The 21,951-nt window shown below is 37.7% G+C and overlaps 1 protein-coding gene across 1 annotated transcript; it reads left to right on the top strand.

Annotated features, from left to right (window-relative positions):
* Positions 1–287: 287 nt before the first annotated feature.
* Positions 288–20,969, top strand: LOC101864603 (alpha-(1,3)-fucosyltransferase 10; the record flags this gene model as incomplete). Its single annotated transcript, XM_013080332.2, is given in 7 exon segments — positions 288–1,179; positions 5,319–5,391; positions 5,933–6,162; positions 10,283–10,443; positions 11,139–11,234; positions 12,403–12,555; positions 20,794–20,969. Coding segments are annotated over 7 exon segments (982 nt in total), but the record flags the coding sequence as incomplete, so codon positions are not given.
* Between the last annotated feature and the right edge of the window lie 982 nt (positions 20,970–21,951).

The raw sequence follows: 21,951 nt of genomic DNA, 5'->3' as shown, positions 1-21,951 counted from the left end.
GAGAGAGTGGGAGAGAGAGAGAGAGTGAGAGAGAGAGAGAGATGGAGAGAGGGAGAGAAGGAGAGAAGGAGAAATTGAGAGGTGTGGGAAGGAACATCTTTATTTTGTGATATTCACAGGCTTGAAAAACTGCACATACATTAGTTAGTAGTGGCATCCGTAAATAAGTTGCACTATTTTCGTGACAGTTCTTATTTCTTTTGAGAAGGTAATTAAACAAAGTTATTTTTGACATTATATGAGAGCAATTATTTTCGCATTCAGTTAAGTATTATATTATTGTTATTACATGTATTTCTTAGAAAATAAATTATTAACGAAAGCAATCAAATAGCGATGTGAATTTGATACTATACTGGATTCATTAAAAAAAGAAGTGTAAACTGCTGATACTGCTGCCCAGCTACTTTGATTGATCTGGTATTTTCATTGTCCTAACATTGAAGAGTTCTAATAAACTATCATTGATCTCAGGCTGCTACATTATTGGGGATAGCGAGGTCGGCTTAGCATCGTTTATTTACTTGATTCTTGTTTTAAAACTTCTGACTAACATTGACGGTTGACATTATCCAGGGATGACATTTTTATATAATAGATATTGCGTGGGTTTTGTTTTTTCACCTTTAAATTATAGGCAGTTTCACCTTCTAACCTGGAGAGTAGGAAAAGACTCGGACTGAGACAACATTGGGACTTCACTGAGAACTAGATTTCTACTGAAACTGAGCGTGAGAGTAACCAACATATTGCTGAAAGTCGAAATGATCTAGATAATAAGTAGGCCTACTAAAGTATTCTGTTGGCCATACCATTCAGTATCAAGTTTTAGAACTAGATCTTGTCGATTTTGTCTTGATAGATGATTGTCTTGATGCTGACTGACTGTGTCACCACAGTGTCAGTGTGTAACCTTCCTGGCTAATCAGGATGTATAATCAATAGTCAACTGAGTCTCATTCATATAAATACTTGTTCATGTTTCTCCTCAATGCTCAGTCTGTTTTGTAGTCATAAGGTCTTTACGAAATCCCAATTTTATTATGGGACATCTTCTGAGTAAAATTCAGTGATAAATCAACAACTATGGCAAGGCGGAAGCTGTGGAAAGGGTGCTATTTCAAGATATTAGTTTGTGCAACTGTAGTCTTCATTTTTTGGACCGTTGTTGGATACTTGGTAAGTATCATTTGATAAAACATATTCCAGATTATCTAAATCACATTATAATATCAATTCTTATATGCTTTTTCTTGTAATTTCCCCTAATTATTAAACATGATGCCATGCTTCTTTTTGGGGTTGTTTTTTTGCTTAAATAGTACATTCACAATGGAGGACCAGAAAAAGCAATCCATATACATTAGTCTCCACCTAAGATCCCACTGCTTACAATCCTGGTTCGCTTAAGATCCCACTGGTTTAAAAAAACAGAATTTTTAAAAGTCTCCCATAAAATCCTGCTCTGATTCACTCTGAAGGTCTACATTCGGTTTAAAAGATCCTGCATTTCAAATAATAATTTACGGAACAAAAACCCAGGCGGGCACAGCCGATCAACCAAGAGTGAAAAGTTGAGATCATTGAACTGGCCGCCGCGTCAAAGATCAGCTACTCTTGTGAATGTGACCACATACGTTGTAAAACTCGATGAAACGGTAAATCTATACACGCTCTCTTATACTGTGCGCATCTAGGATACAATGTTTTCCCCAGACTGTATCGCACCGAGGTGTGAACTGACCCATGTGTTTGTTTCCTCAAACATCGCACTCGCATCTGAGCTCTCCACCCAAACTCACATCACATGCTGGGTGGCCTACAAGTTTGTTCCTGGCGAGATCACATTGAACTGTGAACTCTTCCCTGACCCTAACAGCGGTTTTATCGCTACTCCCGAATTTGTGGTACAGACTGAATTTTAGTTGGTGTTGTCACAATATAATGGTGCCTAATGACAAAGGAGGGGAGAACTCGGTCAGAAATGGAAAGCTGTAAATTTTGGACAGAAAGGGGAGGGGCAACTGGATAAACGTAGATCTTGAGACTCATGATGATAGGAAAATAAGTGAAAATGGTATGCCTTATTATTATAATTATACCACTGTGATTGGTCATCAAAGTTGACCACTCTTTGCTTGCTACATCATACTACTACATGTCATACATGTCATAAACCCATCCAGGGATAACGTCAATTCATTTCAGAGTGAAGGGAGACCATTTTACCAGTTGTTGGCCTTAACATGTGTCACAGTAGATTCTTCCCTTGGTGTGTCAGATAAGATCCCGTTTGCCAGAGATCCTACATTTTCCTTGCTCCCAAGCACCGAGATCTTTGGCAGAGACTACTGTATAATACAAACGTATATATGTGTCATGACGCAGTGGTATCAGGCACTCGTCAATTTTTGGGCATCTATGGGGTTATTGGTGTCGTATAAAAGCTGATTTGTTTGCCTTGCTTCTTATGAAATAAATATCCGTCTATCTTGAATAGAACTCAAGATATTTGCGATTGAGGGAAATGAGGTCGCCTCGCTTCAGTGAGGAAATTAGCGAGAAAATGGCAGCCAATGTTTGGTAAATTCTATTAACTCTCTAAAAAGTCCATGAAAACAGAAAATGACATATTTTGTGCCTTTAACCAATGTTTTTCAGTAAAATTTACCTGGAAGTGTGTTTTTATTTGGACATAAAAGAGGTTGAGCCAAAAAATAAAAATTCGATAAAAATTTCCAAACTGGCAGAAAAATTCCTGTTTCACCGATTTCTGTATTTTGATAAGCACCTGATTTCACCATGATGTCAAAATAATGAAATCAAAGGAATTTGCATTTTTTTTGGCCGACGGGTAATTTCTTACTGATCTTCCTTTCTTGGCTCAACACCTTTATGTCCATTTAAAAACACATTTCTGTGTGGATTTTACTGAAAAACAGTGATTAATGATACAAAAAATGTAGATTTCCAGTTTCCAAGGACTCTCAGGCTATGGAAGTTAACACACTTTGGCGGCCATATTCTCGCTAATTTTACCTCTGAAACTAGGTGACCCAAACCTTCTTTAATCGCAAATATTTCGACTTCAGATGAGTTTTTTTTGTTATCAAAAAGAAGGCAAATGAACAGGCTATAAGGTGATACCAATAATCCCATATATGCCTAAAAATTGACGAGCGCCTGATTTCACCGCGTTGTAACACATATACAATATTTTAAATGTTTAAAAAAATATTTTTTGTACCTGTATTCTGTTGTTGTAAACTTCAGAAAGAGGCCCTCGCAATTTCAAAGTTTGACAATTCTGCAATTCAGTTGTAGGATCAGTAGACTATTTAGCCCTTTCTTTTATCAACAGAATATATTTTGTACATAGAATAATTTAAGCCTATGAGTTGTCATTTTACAAAAATTGTGTTATAGTGATATTAATGGTAAGAATGAGAAAAAGTCTAAGACCAGATCCAAATCACAATTCACAGGGTTTTTTCCTGACAAGGGCTCCAAAAATATATTCACCCTAACAATGTTAATGTAAAGAAATATTGAAGTGCAGAAAGATCTGTAATTTATTATTCCTAGATTATTTAAAGGCTTTAGATAAAGTTAGACATGATGAGCTTTTTAAAATTTTGGAAGAGCTAACATAGAACTATATGGAAAATATATAGAATCTAAGAATTAGTAACAATTTGTACTGGGACCAAAACGCCCCTGTGAGAATTGATGGGGAATACCTGTGAAGGAATAATATGTTAAACAGATTATAAGAGGAGTGAGGCAATGATGTGTTATGTCGCCTGACCTCTTTATAATATACTGTGAAACAATCCTTCGAGAAGACTTGATTTATTCAATTTATTTAGGGTTTATTGATCTCCGACTGCTGGCTGAGAGTGCTGTGGGATGGGTCTGTTTGTTCCATTTTCATCTGTTAGTTCTGTGTGTTTAGCTTTTTTAAAATATAAAATAACTATCAAATATAGTGTAAGTGAATTTATGTCAGAACATATCCACTAAATCTGAGAGATGCAGATTTTTGAGTGGGCTCCTGATCAAGCATGTTAGCTAATGAGTGTCACAATGTCCAAGAATGACGACATTTTTATAAAGAGACAAAAGACTTTGGACATGAGGGATTTAGTCGGGGGCTGGCTCAGTAAGTAAGGACATTTGTTTTCTTTCTTTTTGTATAAAAAATGATGTAACTGCAAATTTGCTGTATTGACTATTGTTTCTTTGTATGTTTATAACATTTATTTTATACCCACAAGTAAAGTCTTAGAGATAGTGTGGAAAAATATCTTTCTTTTCTATGAATGTTAAAATCTTTATGGATTTCAAGACTCTTCCTGTCTTTTTAAAGAAATGTTTCCATGTCAAAGCCTACTGAAATGCAATGCAATTTCTTGTGACTATTTCATGTACATCAATCAATTTTTAATCTATAAGACAGAATATTTTAAGAATATATGCTGATCTAACTTTGAACTTTTCAAGAACTTTTGGGTCTTACAAATGTGAATATTCTTCACTGAATTTTTTTTATTGTGATGCAAACTGTGACAATGTTATAACAATATGAATTTTAGTGTTTTTGGGGGAACTTGTCTATCTACTCCCTAGAAATTTCCATTATTATTTAAGAACTTGAATGCTTATATAAGTCAATAGGAATGTGCAAAAACAAATTTCAGCACATTTGGAACAATCGCAAGGGCATGATAAAAGAAATTTAGGATTGAATTGGGAGATAAACCACGAAACAGTACATAACACTAAAAAAGCTTTTAAGTGCAGTGCCATTTTTTTCCCAAAGGGGGGATATTTACATATGTTCATATGCACAGTAAAATTGTGAATGGGCTGATTTATCAATTGCATGCTTATCTTGTGCTGGAGCAACATAGGGGAAACTGCTGCTTTTACTTTCCTCGTCCTTACTGTCGTCATTTTTCCTCTACGTCTTTTGTATGTTTGTCACTCTCTTGTGAACTGCTATTTCCGAGGTGCCTTGATAGTCGAAGCAGACTTTGTACTGTTGAGGCTAGAGAGGTAAGTAGAGTAAGCCTGATTCTCCGTTTGGACTTCTTTGTTGACATCCACGCTTTGGCGCTCATATGACCTTATGCAGTTGCGAGTGCTGTAAAACCTTACTAAAACAAAAAAATGCCGTTTGTTCACTTTGTTTTGAAAGCTGCTTTGAAATTATTGGTTATGAGTGTTTTATGAAAAGAATAAAAAATCCTTGTGGTGCCTATGCAACATAATGTTAATATTATTTGTGATTTTGGTATCACCCCAATCTCAAACAGTTCACTTTCCATGATGAGGATTTCCCAGAAGATGTCATGTATGATGTGTTCATCGATGAAACTCGAGAAGATCGTAAGTTGCAATCTGTTTTTGTAAAAAAAATTCTCACATTTGTTCTCTTGTAAACTTTGTAATAATATTGCTAGTATTTGAGTTTTTATATGTTCTGTCTCCTTATATTTCATTAATTTGTTTGTAACCAAACAGGATTTGAACTGCAACTAGTTTGCTAATGCAACACATGTTTTATTGGTGCTATTTGACGGGCCGTATTGAGTTGATGCTTTAAATTTTACCTTTTCAAAGGAAGGGAAATGACTTTTTATCACTTTGACAATTTCTTTTTGTTTTTCAACTGATGGAAAAGAAAGAAAATTACTTATTATTATCTCTTTGATAATTTCTTTTTTTAAAATTTTAAGTGATGGAAAAGAAAACAAATGTCAGCAAGGCTGGTTTTGTTTCAGCATAGTACTAATTCATCTTCAGTAGAATAAGTGATATTTTTAGTGAAATACTGCAGGGGTTAGAACGTATGTTGTTTTTATGAGAAATCATGTAATTTGATCTTTTCCTGTCAATTTTATTCAAATTTGTATACACCATGTCTCAGACAAACACATTCCTCTGGATCAAGAGATCATGGAAGAACTGAGAAAGTTAGACCTCAAGCGGCAGAATGGTGGAGGCAGCGAGGACGGTTTACCCTTGCAAGATCCCAGTGACCCAATCATAATGTGGTGGACTGAGTTTACTAGAGAACCAGGAATTACAAGAGACTGCGGAGATAACAGTTGCTTTTTCACCAACAACAGAAAATATAGAGATCACAAGAATATGAAGGTTAGATGCTAGAAGTTTACTGCCCATTATAAAATATGCCTGTAATATTTGATGTATTATGAGATTAGTGGTAGAGTTTGGGGTGAAAACTCAAAAAACAGGTAGAAATATTCTTTGTCTGTTTGTACCTAACACGCCAGATGGAACACAATTCAAGCGAAAAAAGGCTGTGATCATTATTTTTGTAGGTCTGCTATCTGTCTGTAATTTTACTGATGATGTACGTCAGCCTTGAAATCTGCATGAGTTCCATATGTCATCATTATTCTACATTTCCCCGACCTTTCTTTTAGTGTCTCCTTTAAAGATGGGAATCTGTTTGTAGAGGATGTCAGCTTGAGATTAAGAATTTTGATCTTTACTTCCATAGAATGACACAAAGAAGCAAGATTAATTTGTACGTTTTATGAAAACCCTTTGCAGCTGTGGTAATTTACCTTTCGCCTTCTTTATTTTGCTCCTCAACTTATAGTCAGAATTATGTCTAATTTTGTCTCATTAACTTTTAAGGGGAAAGTGGAGGGGGTAGATACTCATTTTATTAGATTGTAAGACAACTGTTTTGTGGGATTTTGTTTATCTTTGTTGTAGTGGAACATTTCAAATACGAAATACTCAAATTCTCAGCAAAATGAAAGTAGTTATAAAAATCCTCCTGTGTGGTTTCTGGCACAGTGCACAGTGTGACCTCTTGTCAAATGATAATACACCATGTAATTTTGCCGAAAAGTAATGCTGAAAGCCGATTTTAGGAAAAATTGAGTGCTTTAAAGATGAAACCAAACCCCCAACCCCCCCCCCCCCCCCCCCCCACACACACACAACCCCCCCCCCCCCCCCCCCAAGAAAGCCAAATGAAATACGCTGCTTTTGCATTTAGAACCATAAGTGGCTTAATAATTCTCCAGATTTCTGAGAGAGCAACTTGTCCTTTAAAAAGAATTGTAATTAACCAAGTTCCCTGTTTTTTAGCATCCTGTTTCTGGTCCTGAAACACTCAGCAGATTGAAAAGTAAATGGTCTCAATGAAATGACAGAGGAAAATATTGCATCCTATATATCGTCGGCGGAGAATTCTAACCGTCCAACTCCGATTTCGTAAATTTTACAGGAGAGACAAAAAACTGAATTCAAAGGCTCTTATGGGGATTTACTGTCTTTAAATGCGCTAGACTGGAATACATGACTCTACTTTTAAGTATTTTTAAAAAAATTGCCGAAATTTTATTATTTTAAGTCCTAAACCAGAGTTATACGGATAGACCGCTCAGTTTTGGATTTCTAACCGTCCAAGTGTCGACGAACGAAATGTTCGTTTAGAATTCTCCAACCCGGCGGGAACGCCACGTGCTTCGTTACGTCTAACTCAGTCATCGTGACACGTTAGTGTTACTGGACAACTCGAAATGACTACACCTGCAGTCAATCCAATAGGAAACCTACTATAAAAGTTCTAATTAGTACTACATAGTACTGTAGATCTAGAATCTAACAATAATACTGTTATTATATCTAAAACTGAACGTCGCACTTTATTTCCACATAATTCTAATTAGGCAATGGGCTTGTCGACAGATTAAGTGCGTCGTTAAGTTTTTACTATAAAGCTACTATTTGATCCTCCATTCTCAAGGAAATTGTGAGAAGGATTGGTTTCTTGTCTAGCTACGAGAGAGAGAGAGAGAGAGAGAGAGAGAGAGAGAGAGAGAGAGAGAGAGAGAGAGAGAGAGAGAGAGAGAGAGAGAGAGAGATTGAGAGAGAGATTGAGAGAGAGAGAGAAGGGGGGAGGGACTGAGAGAGAGAGAGAGGGGGGAGGGGTCTGAAAGAGAGAGAGACAGAGAGAGAGAGAGAGAGAAAGAAAGAGAGAGAGAGAGAGAGAGAGAGAGAGGGGGGGGAGAGGGGGGGGTGAGGGGGGGGGGCAGAGAAAAATTTCCGTATACGAATTGTCTTCATGGAGCTTCTTTTATGGCTACTTTTTTCCTGTTTGAAGTGCAGATTCTGTCGCAGTGCTTGCTCTCTAGTCACTAGCATAATAGTTCTTTCATTTATCATTTTCTTCCATGTTTTCTTGTCCTCGGTTATTTCTTCACTGATGCTGACATCTACTCCAAGCTTAGGTAATCTGTTTTTGCAGATGTCTTTGTACCTCAGTTTTGACCTTCCCCTTGGTCCCTTTCCCTGGCCAAGTTGTCCATAGAGAAATTGCTTCGGAATCCGGTTGTCGTCCATTCTCTTGACATGGCCCAGCCATCTCAATCTTCTTAAACACAGGATTATTTGTAGGGTTGATTCATTATGAGCGACAACAGCAGCATCACCGGCAAAGAAAAGGTCTCGTATTCTTGTTTGGTTTGTTGATGTTGGTCTTGGCTCGAAGTTGAGCAAGATTGAAAAGCGACCCATCAGTTCTCCAGTGGAAGAAACTGAAATGCTTCTAACTCTAAAAACATGGTTTAACTTGGTTGGAAGATTGTAGAAGTAATATGATTTTTTTAAAGCTCAACTAAACCTCATATAATGCATCTCCACCTAATGTATGGCCTAATTAAATAACACATTTTACATAGAAAGTCATCAAGATGAGGTATGCCATAGCAGCATCGAGTGTCAACAGGAATGAATTATCCTCTTGTCCAAGCACCATTATGAGGCTTTAAAATGCTCTACCCAATGAAGCTAAAGCTCTGGTTAGCTAAAAATAAACTACATAAACCAAAACACAATACACTGCATATCAAATTAGACTTAACCGTGGGTTTTAACTTGCGCACTGTTGACGTACTCAGTTCTAGATTGTCATAGAACTTGTGGTAGTCAGATGGCACAACAGACTTCATTTCTTGCATGTGTTAATAAAGTTCCCCCCCCCCCCCCCACACACACACACACACTCATACTTTTCTTTATACAAACGGCGGTACACTGCTTGTAAGTTCTGGAAAACAGGTTCCAAGTATAACTTACTGGAGTCCCTCGGCAATAGTGAGATGGCAACTTGGGCAGATCACGAAGAAACTGTTTAAGTACCTTTGATGCTGTAGTCTCCTCCCTAACCCTTTTTCTCTGAACTGGAACCTCACCCTCTGCTACACCCAACCCAGATGTAAGAACAATGTGAACACACTAGTAACAAAGTACAGGACTTAAGAAGAAAGCCGTGCACACTTTTACTCTGGCCCCATTCACTCGCAGATGGTACTTCATGGACCACGATCTTCTGCTTTCTCTTTCCTTTTTCTCCACAGGCTCGACACAGTCGAACAACCCTTTAACAAAAGCAGCCTTTTCTGATTTTACATTTTATTTATAATCAAACGCCTCCTTCAGAGCAAAACGTTATCGCCGTGATCCACAATGGCGAGCTACCTAAATGAGTTAGACGGTTAGAATTCTTCAGTCACGGAAGTCAGTCGGAATATACGGTTAGAATTTCTCATTAAAACAGGACTTTTGTTTGTCAAAATTGTTCTAGATTTTAATAGGACGTAGCCATTCGTCATGTCGATCTATTTTCAGGAAAAAAGAATTTTATTTATAATCAAACGCCTCCTTTAGAGCAAAACGTTATCGCCGTGATCCACAATGGCGGACTACCTAAACGAATTAGACGGTTAGAATTCTTCAGTCACGGAAGCCAGTCGGAATATACGGTTAGAATTTCTCTTTAAAACAAGACTTTTGTTTGTCAAAATTGTTTTAGATTTTAATAGGACGTAGCCATACGTTATGTCGATCTATTTTAAGGAAAAAAGCAATTCGAGAAAATTTCGAGTTAGACGGTTAGAATTCTCTGCCGACGATATGCAGTATATGATGCAACTTAAATAGAAATTGCTCCTAAAATCTATTTGCGACCAAAAATGATTGATCCCAATCATCCTTTTTCTTTTTTTGTAGTGTAAAGTAAGAAAATGCGAATTCATGCTACATCTTAAAAAAACGGACCTAAACATAAAAAACAAGCATTGTTTTTTAAAATTTAGTGTCCCCAGATTAGTAAAAATCAACAGGTTTTACACCAGAAGCAAATTCTTGTAGACCCATCATACTTGATACACACTGTAGCAAATCAAAGTGTCATCATAGTTCAACTGACATGATGCTGTTTTCTTGCCTGCAGGTTTTCATGTTTTATGGAACAGATTTCAGTCCTGATGATTTGCCATTGCCTCGAGCAGACAATCATGAGTGGGCTTTATTTCATGAGGAATCTCCCAAGAATAACTACATTTTGTGTCATGAGCCTGTTATATCACTGTTCAACTATACAAGTACCTTCAGGTATAGTATGAAAAGAAAAATATGAAAGTGTTTGATCTGTTTAAAAGCTTTTATTATCCCCCAACATAATGTTTTAAGGCTTAATGATATAGTAGCCAGGCTGCTCATGGGCTTGCCTGTTATTTATTTCTGACTTTTTGATAAGAAATATTTAGTTTGAAGCGTTTAGTATGCATGAATTGGTGATACTACTTTGTATTCTTAGAATCATAGGAAGAGTATGATCCTCTAGGTATGATGTTCAGTACACATGACTTTTTCCTAGTTTATATTTTGTTATTGTACGAATAATTTAGGGTAAAATGAAACTATCTTAGCAACTTAAAAGACCTTCTTGTATATTTTGCTTATAAAAAATATTGTAGGAAGAGAGTTAATTACAAAACCGTTAAATACATAAGTTTGAAGCATTTCACCCTAAATATTGTGTAGCAGCCAAGCTGTATTTCTGTTTTAGTATTATTTTAACTTCAAGTTTTTACTCATTTATATTATCCAACAAATGCCTTTTCCTCTATCTCTTTGGTCTGAAAAGTATGTGAATCTTCCCATTAACTTTTTATTTGATTGTTAGTCAATTTTTGCTTTTTGTAATGTGAAAATGTAGTAGTAATTTTCTTTGTAGAAATGATATTTGAAGATAGCTACTTCAAAAGTTTGTAATACTGTTTAAAAAGAATATGTTTTGCCCACAGGAGAGAGTCCCATTTCCCAATAAGTACTCAGCACCTCTTGTCCTTGGACTGGCTATTGCAAAGCACTTATACAAAAACTGTGGCTGAAAAGAACAGGTGGGCTAATATTGCAGTGAAATGCTACTTTTTCTAGAATCGTTTTATTCAGTTTTGTTCTGGTCTCCTGTTCAACATGTCTCATTTGACATTTTCATTATTTCTATTTTATCTCGAAGGCATGGTGAAATCAATGACATCTCTTGTAAGCTCACTTCAATCTCTTGAAGGAATAAAGGAAAGAGGCATTACTCACTCAAAGGGGACAGACTCATCCCTCTGTCTATGAGTGGCCTGCTCACTCAGTATAAATATTTTACCTTTACCTTTACCATTCATTTCAGTATAGTATGGTAAATTTCCGTTTCAACACATTTCAATTTATTGACACGACTAACCTCTTTGAATTGAAAGTAATAGCCGAGACTATTTCCCCAGTTAGTCCACTAAAGGCTTACATAATAACTAAATTATGCTCTAGAATTTCATCTGACATTATGTGTAACGACTTGGTGGAATCAGGCGCTCGTCAATTTTTGGGCATATGGAGTAATTGGTATTATCTTAAAACCTGTCTGTTTATCTTCCTTTCGATGAAAAAAAACCACCCAGTTATTTTGAATAGAAGTCAAGATATTTGCAATTGAAGCGGGTAGGGGTCGACTGATTTCAGAGGTAAAAAAAAAGAGAAAATGGCCTCCAAATTTGGTGATTTTCAAAGTTCAAGTGTCCTTGGAAACTGAAAGTTTACAATTATTGGGCCTTTAGTTAACATTTTTCATAAATATCCACCCAGAAATGTGTTCTTAATTGGGCATCAATTATGTTAAACCGAAAAACAAAAATTCTATAAAAATTACTGAACTGGCAGAAAAATGCCAATTTCTTCAATTTCATTATTTTGAGGAGCGCCTGATTTCACCACGCTGCCTCTCATATGACCTTTTGGAAATAATTCTGCATGTACTCAAAGTTCAGTGATTCAATGATTTTAAGTGCATTAATTGTCCCCTTGATCAGCTAAATATGATGCTTAATTTGATATTACTGAAGAGTCATATGACAGCATCAGTATTAATCAATTCAGACTTTTTTAAAATCAGGAATAAATTTCTTTAAAAATTTATCCTTTTTTTTTTTAGGGGGGGGGGGGGGGTCTTCGCACACTTTTTAAATCACATAACACTATCATATTTGAGTTGCTCAATGACCTATGTGTATTTCACAGGTATCAAGAGGAAGAAGGCTTAGCTCTGATTGTCTATGTGCAGTCAGACTGTGACCCACCCTCAGATCGAGATGAGTACGTCAAGCAACTCATGAAACACATCTCTGTGGACTCCTATGGAGGCTGCCTCAACAACAGGAAGCTGCCGCAACAGTGAGTTCAATATCCAGTTTTGTGCGTTTGAGTGTGGGCTGAAGAATGAAGTATAATTGCTCTTCTGAGAAAAAAAACTTTGCTTCATTTTACTGGAGGAAAGCTTTTTCAGGGGAGACACAGGTCTTCAGAACACAGTGTTTGGGTAAAATAGTCCTAATTTTTAACTTTATACGTTTTTGGGTATTTGAATATCTTTCAAATCAATATCACTTGATGTTTCCTTTAAACCCTTTGACTGGGCTTTATACGTATTTCATATGTCACGGCCCAGTGCTGTGTCAACATATCTCGTGTGGTGGCTAAAACCCTTTTGTTGTTTCAATGATATTTCAGCTTCTATGAAGTTTTGAATAAAGACAATGATATCCTTAGAAAGCTTATAATGTTAGTTATGAGGTCATAATCATGAATAGAACATTGGACAGGAAGCGCAGGTTCTATAACCGAAAACGAAGCGAGGTGTGTTGCTTTTCTTACACACATCATGTCAGAGCTGACATGTTGACTCAGAACACTTGTTTAGTCTCAGTACTTTACCCTTGTTTATTTTGTTATGGTTTGTTTTACCTGAGTCTTGTCTGGATAAAACCATCTCTTCATTTCTCTTTCTATTGATGTATAGTTTGATGGGTAGCCCAGGCTTAGGCGTGTTGTTTTTCTCACACACATCGTGTGGGACAGAGCGAACGCATAAAATAGGAGAGCTTGTTCAATTTTTGTACTTTCAAGTTGTTTACATATTACATCTTTATAGCTTGTTCTATGCAGGTTAACTCATTCGCTATGCCGAGCCGTGGGGGGGGGGGGACACGGCTAAAGTGCCGTCAGTATGCTAAGCCGCCTCCAGCAGCTCGAGAACCGATTTTAAAGTTTAGCTTAGATTCTATTCCAAGTGCAACAAGGATGCTTGCTCTCACCTTTCCTCTTCATACTGGCAATTGACTGGGTCATGAAAGAAGCCACCAGAGGCAAACATAATGGAATACAATGGATCCCTTGGCAGCAGCTGGACGACCTTGCGCTGCTCTCTCACACACATGCTCAGATGCATGAAAAGACCAAGGAACTCAACAGGCTATCAAGGAGTGTTGGCCTACGTATACATCCAGGCAAGTCAAAAGTAGTGAAGCTAGGAAAAGTTTCAAGCCCTGCTGTGACAGTGGAAGACACTCCCCTGGAAGAAGTGGACTCCTTTACCTACCTTGGAAGTGTCATCGATGGTAAAGGTGGAACCGAGGCAGACGTTAAAGCAAGAACTGCCAAGGCAAGGTCAGCCTTCAAGCAATTATCAAAAGTCTGGAAAGCAAGCAACATCTCGCTGCGCACCAAGATTCGACTCTTTAACTCCAACGTCAAGTCTGTGCTCCTCTACGGCTGCGAAACTTGGAAGACGACAAAGACAGTACTGAATAAAGTCGACTTTCATCAACAGATGTATGAGGAGTATTCTAAGAATTAAGTGGCAGGATAGAATAAGAAATGAAGAACTGTGGGAAAGGACAGGACAAAAGGATATAGAAGTAGAAATAGGACTAAGAAAGTGGCGATGGATGGGACACACCTTAAGAAAGCCCAGCGGAAACATCACAAGACAGTCGCTGCAATGGAACACACAAGGAGCACGAGGCAGGGGTAGGCCACGGGAAACATGGAGGAGATGCGTGGAAAGGGACATGAGAGAAATGAAGCTCACTTGGAACGAGCTTGGAAGGATGGCTCAGGACAGAGATAAATGGAAGGAGCTTGTATGTGGCCTTTACCCTGCCAGGGGTGAAAGGCATTGATGATGATGATGATGATAATATTGACTTTCGGGTCAAGCGTTTCCACCAAAAATCGGAAGTTTTGAATCAGTTTTGAAACACGATTTCGAAGTTTATGCGACTTTGTTTTATTGCGATGCTCAAATGATAACCCAGACACCAGTCTTACTACTTTTACACAACAAAATATATAATTATTTTGCACGCTAAAGAAATGTAGGACTCTTCTTTAGAATATTGATACAATTGGGCTCAAATTGCCATTGCTCTGTTATTGAGAAATCAATATTTTTCAGTGCTAGATCTAGATCTAGGTCTAGAGATCTAAATTGTCAAATTATTTTTTTCTCACAAAAATCACAATTTTTCTGTGAAATTGCACTAAAACTATCTCTCAAGACATGTATAGGTTTATCCCAAATACAATTTTCAATAATTCCATTTACGATACGAGTGTTTTTTTTTCTGTTTGTAAATGCATCTTGTCCATTTTTCAAGATTATAAAATTTTTTAATTTTTTTTTCAATATCGGAGATCCAAATATGCAAAATTTTATGGAATATATATAAATAACTGCAAATTTTTCACTATTCTCCAGCTCTATATTCATTTATGGTTATTTTGATGTATCATTTGACTAGGTGCAAACATATTTTTTGAGTTTCACTGAAGATGATTTATTTTTTATTTTCAAATTTTATCGGCATCCAAGAAAAATTGTGTTGCATAATCGCCTCTTACAGGAACCAAAGTTGAAAAATACACAAATAAACATGACAGATGTATTCTTCAAATCATACTGAAAATTTCGGTGCATAATATGTTACTATTTATTTGAATTTGTGGCCCCAAAGATCTTTGAACTGCGCACTAGTCATCATCTCATTTCGCCTTCCCGAAAAAAATTCGTCCACAAGCTGAAAATAATACGTAGCGAATGAGTTAATGGATAAATTTATATGGTCATTTATCTTTCTTTTGGTATAAATTTCAATGATCTGTCTTTTAACTCTAGCGAACGACAGTTACTTAATGTTTGTGATCTGTTAGATCTTGCGTAAGTTAGAATTTCCCAAAGCATGTGGGGGTGCATATATTATGGTTAGTAGTCAAGAGGTTAAACAGGAATAAAAGTTTTCTGGCTTAAGCAGGACCTCGGCTTTGAAAATTTCCTGACATTTGGCTATGAGCAAAATGTTTCGGGGATGGGGCGCGCGCGCGCGGGGGGGGGGGGGGGGTGGTTAAATATTTACAGAACACCGTGTATTCTGGGTTTTTTTCAGTTTATTTGCCATGTCTGTTTGTTCAGTTTTGTTTCTCATATTTAATATGAAAGGTACAATTGCACAATTATGTTTTTTCCATGTGCACCTACGCACTTAAAAATTTTCAGGGTTTTTTGCCAGCAACCATTTTTATCTCTTTGAAGAACTGCAGGAAGTAATACTTTTTTTTTTTTTAACAAAATGCAGCAAAAGTGGTACATCTTTTTTGATAGACAACTATATATCCTCTGCGTGCCAATCAAGTTCTTTCCTCCAGTCTTGTGACTTCACTTGTAGTCGATGAAAGTTTGTCGCTGCTTCTTTTCCTTCCTTACTAATAAAATGTGGATATGTTGGGTTTTGTTAAAAATGTATGGGGATCTATAATCCAACATAGATTTCACCAGACAATAAAATATCAGCTAAGCCTTACGTCACGTTTAGTCTAAAACAAAGTTGCTCAAAATTATTCCAAAAAATGGTTTTAGAACAGAAGTCTTAAATTTTCTCAAAACCGGAAAAAATCGACATGTCGTGTTTTGTCGTGAAACTTCATTTTTTCCTCTGTTTGTCCAAACAGCTTCCTTGTTATATATTACTATGTGAAAGCGGGGGGGGGGGGGGGGGGGGGGGGCAGAAAGGGAGGGAGGGAGCAGGAGAGAGAGAGAGAGAGAGAGAGAGAGAGAGAAATTTGTTGAACTAGTTGAACTAGTACTGTATGTATCATGTACATGTATTTTAATTTTGTGTTACAAAGCTAGTGAAGGCATACTGCATGTTTCGTCCAATGTTGGACCAATAAAGTATAGGCTTTCTTATCTTGCTAACAAATTTGCCAAAGATCCTTTGCACAATTAACTTAAATCTAAATTTAGTTCAGTTATCCTTGAAAAACTTCTTGATCAATATAACATTATTTCGAGAAAATTGAGTAAAATGGGGAAAAAATCAGGAAAAATTTCACAATTTTCCCCTTTTGTGACTATACAATAACACAGCACTTGTGCGCCAAGATTTAAGTTGTAGTTTTGGTAGTTTCCGCTTTCCATTGTATTGTCATTGTAATGAAAAGGCATATTGGAGAAAAAGTTATTGTTTTTTCTTGAACTTATCACTGCTTTTTAAAAATTGCCTGTTTGATTTAATAAGAGTTTTATGGCACTTGCAATACAACTAGGTCACATAGATGCCGAAGATCATATAGTAGTTACAAGAGAGTAATGAACACGAAAAAGAAGGAGGCGCGATAAGGACAAATGGATGTTTGATAGGAAAGAAGAAGCAAACCGCCTACAGACATTGCTTCTTAAACAAAATGTTTGATATTTTCAAAAAAGTGGCAAGTTTCTCTGAAAAAATAAATGGAACTGATCAGGGTACTGGCTCATTCCCCCCTGATTTAGCATTTAACAACAGGTGCACATGTCTGTCTTCGTTAACATTTTTTAGTTCTCCAGCTCGATGACCAGTTATTTGAAAATCAGTACAATCATTCAGTTACACTCACCGAGACAACACCAATACTCACACACACACAAAAAAGCACACAAACACAAATACACATAAACAAACACACCCACACATACACACAAACACCCACACATACACGCAAAAACACACATACACACAAAAACACTCACACATACACACAAAAACACTCACACATACACACACAAACACACACACACGCAAACACATACACACAAACACACACACACAAACACACACACAAACACACACACTCAAACACACACACGCATGCACATACACACACACACTGGACGCTCCGTTAGATTATTGTATATCATGCTTGACCTTAGATTGTCTGGAGGAGTTTTTAAGGCTCTCTACCAATTTGACTCAGTCCTATTGGAGATGAACTTTGGAGAGTCCGCCTTTTAAATAACCGTACAGTGTTTCGAGGAGCGTGAAATATATAACAACATTTACAGCAGCAACACATACATACGCTCCGTTGGGAGAGAGTGAAAGATATCTATCTATCTATCAATCTATATTATGTATATTATATTATATATATAAATATAATATATATATATATATATATATATATATATATATATATATATATATATATATGTGTGTGTGTGTGTGTGTGTGTGTGTGTGTGTGTGTGTATATATAATATACAAATATGTATATATAAATGGGGGGGGGGGGGGGGGGCTCTCGTGGCCTAGAGGTTAAGGTGTTGGCCTCTCATTCACAGGTCCCGGGTTCGAATCTGGGTAGTGACCGAAAAATTTTCTTCTCTAAATTTGTCTCCTTTCACCTTCTTTCCTGCTCTCTAGCAATGTTCTGTCGTCTGCTTTTGTCTCCTCTTTCTGCCCCCACTCCCTCATCTCCTTTGCCCCCCTCCTCTGGGCTCCTGATTCTTTCTACAGCCTTTCTACTGCTACTCCTTGGCTTCTTCTTACTGCTGTCTTTCAGCCACACCCCTGATCTTCTGGTAAGAAAGATCTACACCTAGCTTTCTCGGACAAGGGCGAAAAATCTCGGAGGGCCCGTGTGCAAGTTGCGCATGTTAAAGATCCCTTGGTGGTCTAAAATCGATAAGAGTAGGCTTCGGCCGCCACCCGCGCAAAATTCAAAATTTCCTACCAACTGAAAAAGTTTAATGTGTCCCGCACGCTCATATGACCTTATGCAGTTGCGAGCACCGTAATACACTTACAAAAAGAAAAAAATATATAAATGACCACCAAAAAACTTTATCCTGGGGGAAACCTATAACTCTGTGGTTTAAGTTTTTTTGAGAGAGGGACAAAGCAGACATGGTATCTGATGCCTGGCTTATTCAAGAGAAATGTAGTGAACTAAACATGAATCTATACTTGACATTTGTTGACCTCACAAAGACATGTAGCACCGTCTGTCCGAAAGGCCTGTGAAAATTATGGTAAAATTCGTGTGCCCACCTGAGCTCATCAATGTGGTGAGACAATTCCACGATGGCATGCAGACTAGGGTCAAGAGCCTAAGAAAACTATGGGAGCCGTTCCTTGTCACGAACGGCGTGAAGCAAGGCTGTGCATTGGCTCCGCCTCTTTTCCGCATCTTGTTCTCTGCAGTATTGCAGGAGACTTTCAGATCTCCACCTGGTGTGACTGCAGAACTGATGTGAGTGTGCATGACCCATGATACCAGTCGATGTTGAAAGCCAAAAACGGCTAAAAGCGTCTGATAAGTGAGCTCCTGTTTACTTATGACTATGCCCTAAAATCACTTGACGAGACCAGCAAGCAAGACTGTATCTGTCCATCAGCACTAAAAGACTTCACTAACCTGCTCTTACTTACTTACTACCCATTACGCCATCTGGCGTTTAGGGCAGCAACAAAGGATCGCCAGCTCTGCCTGTTTTGGGCCATCTTGGTCAGCGTTCCCCACGAATGATTCCAGGACTTCATTTCAGACTCTACTGTGCGTCTCCAGGTTACTTTGGGTCTGCCCTTTTTGCGACGTCCTTCGGGTGTCCAGTGGAGAGCAGTCTTCGCAATAGAGTCTGGTTCTCTTCTCAGAACATGTCCAATCCATCTCCATCTTCTCCTTTTTATTATGGTGTCATGTTCTCTTGCCTGCATTTACGTAACAGATCTACGTTGATTCTGAGGATTTGGCGTAAGCTGGTGGTATGAAAGGAAGATACCGTGGCACTGTCATGAGCAGTCATCCTCCAGCATTCAGCTCCGTATAGGAGTGTGGATAGTACACAGCTGTTGTACAGCTTTAACTTGGTTTGTATACTAAACTGTCCTGACTTCCAGATGTTGATCATGCTTCTGTGTACAGATCTTGCCTTGCCGAGTCTGTTCATGATGTCTTCCACTAACCTGCTCAATGCTCAACAATCATCGCTCTACCCCCTCTCCCCCCACCCGGTCATCATAGTGCATGATATCCAGCCCAATGCACTGAAGATTCATACCTATCTTTGTAGTGCCCTTTCTAGTAATGCCTGGATTGAGGATAAAATTGCTACCAGAAACCAGGATAAGCAAAGCTAGCTCTGCATTTGGTAAACTAAGAAATAGTTTGGAACGTCTATGGTGTACTAACAGCGTCAAAACTCAGTGTATATAGCGTTGTCATATTACTAACCGTTTTATATGTAGCTGTGTCGTGGATGGACAGTGTACAAAACACATGCCAACAAGTTCAACATGTTTCCTTTCTCCAATCTTAGAAGAATACTGGGGATTCATTGGAGAGATAAAATCCCAGACACTTAAGTTTTTGTGAGTGCGAAAGCCTCTAGGTACTAGGCTCTAATACCTTCTGTCGCCTGAGGAAAATTCCCCTTAGGTGGTCGGGACTCAGTGTCCGAGTGCCAAACATACGGTTCCCCAAAGCTATTTTCAGCCTAAAGTTATTTTCAATTCAACCCAAAGTTGGTATATTATTATGGAAGGTGGAATATTCTTGACCGCCCCTCTCTCCAATTAAAAAAAAAAAAGAAAGAAAAACACTAAAAGTCTTCTCTGAAAGATTGCTCCCTTATCGTAGGTGAATGGGACTCCCTCTACCTTGCTCAATCTCAGAAGCGTAAAACCATGCCACGTAGAAAAGAGCTATGCTTTTGAGAAAGACAGAGTTTGTAAAGCAGAGGCTGCTGGAGAAGCAAGAAAGCCAAGACAGTGAAATCATGACATTGGCACTGGTCTAACAGACCTCAAGTGTTTTGTTTGTGAAAAATTCTTCTAAAAAAGAATAGCGTTTGAAGGTCACAAATGAAGCCACAAGAAGGTTTAATGAACTAACCCTATGTTTAGGAAGCACACCATTTTAGGAAAAAGGAAAGGCGTTGTCATCTGCGGCAAGGCGAGCTCTGATGTTTGTGATCATTACAAACTGCATTCTATTATTTCCATTACTTCACTCTCTTTACTATGTTAGGTAACTGCGGTAGCGAGCGAGGTCTTTAACTTTGACTTCTCTTCCTCCTTTGATGGTATATATAGGTTATTATCAGTTCTTGGACGAACTATTATTATTATTATTAGTTTTCCAAATAACAATTTGTGTTTTCTTTGAAAAAAATATCTACCTATTGCAAATTAGAGCTACCGATTTGCGGGAACAAAGCTACTTTCCTGTATGCACAGATATGTTTTTTAGACTGCTCCCTGTATTTTACCAGACTTTGATGTCACAGAAGTATTACCAGACTAATTTCTTTACACAGAATTGCGGCTCCTTTAGAAGGAATGGCTCACAAAGAATTCTTTGAGCTGTTGTCTCGCTACAAGTTTGCTCTTGCTATGGAAAATGCTGTGTGCAATGACTACATGACGGAGAAAATGTGGAGGCCACTGATGGTTGGTGCAGTCCCCATCATTTTTGGATCTTCAAAGGTTAAGGTAAACTGCTTTTTAAAAATCCATTTTACTTTTTGCCCAATGCATTCTTATTAATCTTATTTGGTCATAGTAAAAGTGACACTTGAGCGAAGATACATTTTGTAATGAGTTGCTAGGAGTATGTAAAACATTATTTGGAGATTGGTAATTAGTTGTCCTAGGTTTTGAACAGAGCCGTCTCGTATTTCCAGTTATTAGCTCAATACAAAAATGTGATTAGTTCTATCATTTCTTTCTTTTATCTTTAATTGAAAGGAAGAACAATTTTTTGTTATTGCAAGGAAGACATGAAACAGTAAATTACAGAGCTAAAGTCTCTATGAATACTCTGTTATTAGTTTATTATGCTCCTTCGCCAGCTGAATAATTGACTGTTGGATCAATACAAGCCTGTTGGGTTTTCATACAGGATGAGGGATTTTTTTGTTGTTGTTAATGTTTAGCACATTTGTTTGGTGATGAACCATTCTTGTAAGTGAAGCCATTTTTAAAGATACTTTTCCAGAATATGTTACCCATTTTCCTTCTGATTTTTAAGAGGTTTTGAGAACAATTTTGCTGGATTTTAAACTTTGTACATGGGAATGTATTAGCAGTCTTTTGAGCAAGCTGAAGAATTTGGCTTCATCTTCAAAGCAAGCTGTTGCTTAACATCAAGTACACAAAAGAATGAAATGCGACTGTTTATTTTGCCACACAGAAGTGTTGGGTTCTGGGAGACTGAACAATTAGATCATGTGAGATTAAAAGTTTTTCAAAATGTACATTAATTGACTGAAAATTTTAGAATCAAAGACTCTCCTCTCGTACTCCTCTTATTTTGCTTTTTGTGTATACGTATGGCTAATACAGGATTATACCCCCTCTTCCCACCCCCTTTCCTCACACACTTCCCGCACACACACCCACACATACCTCCCCCCACTCACACACCCACGCACACACACACACACACACCCACCCACCCACACACACATACCCAC

The sequence above is a fragment of the Aplysia californica genome, unplaced genomic scaffold (assembly GCF_000002075.1).
Source record: "Aplysia californica isolate F4 #8 unplaced genomic scaffold, AplCal3.0 scaffold00081, whole genome shotgun sequence".
Classification (NCBI taxonomy): Eukaryota; Metazoa; Mollusca; class Gastropoda; order Aplysiida; family Aplysiidae; genus Aplysia; species Aplysia californica.
Note: the sequence above shows the minus strand (reverse complement) of the source record. Positions and strands in the feature narration are given on the sequence as shown.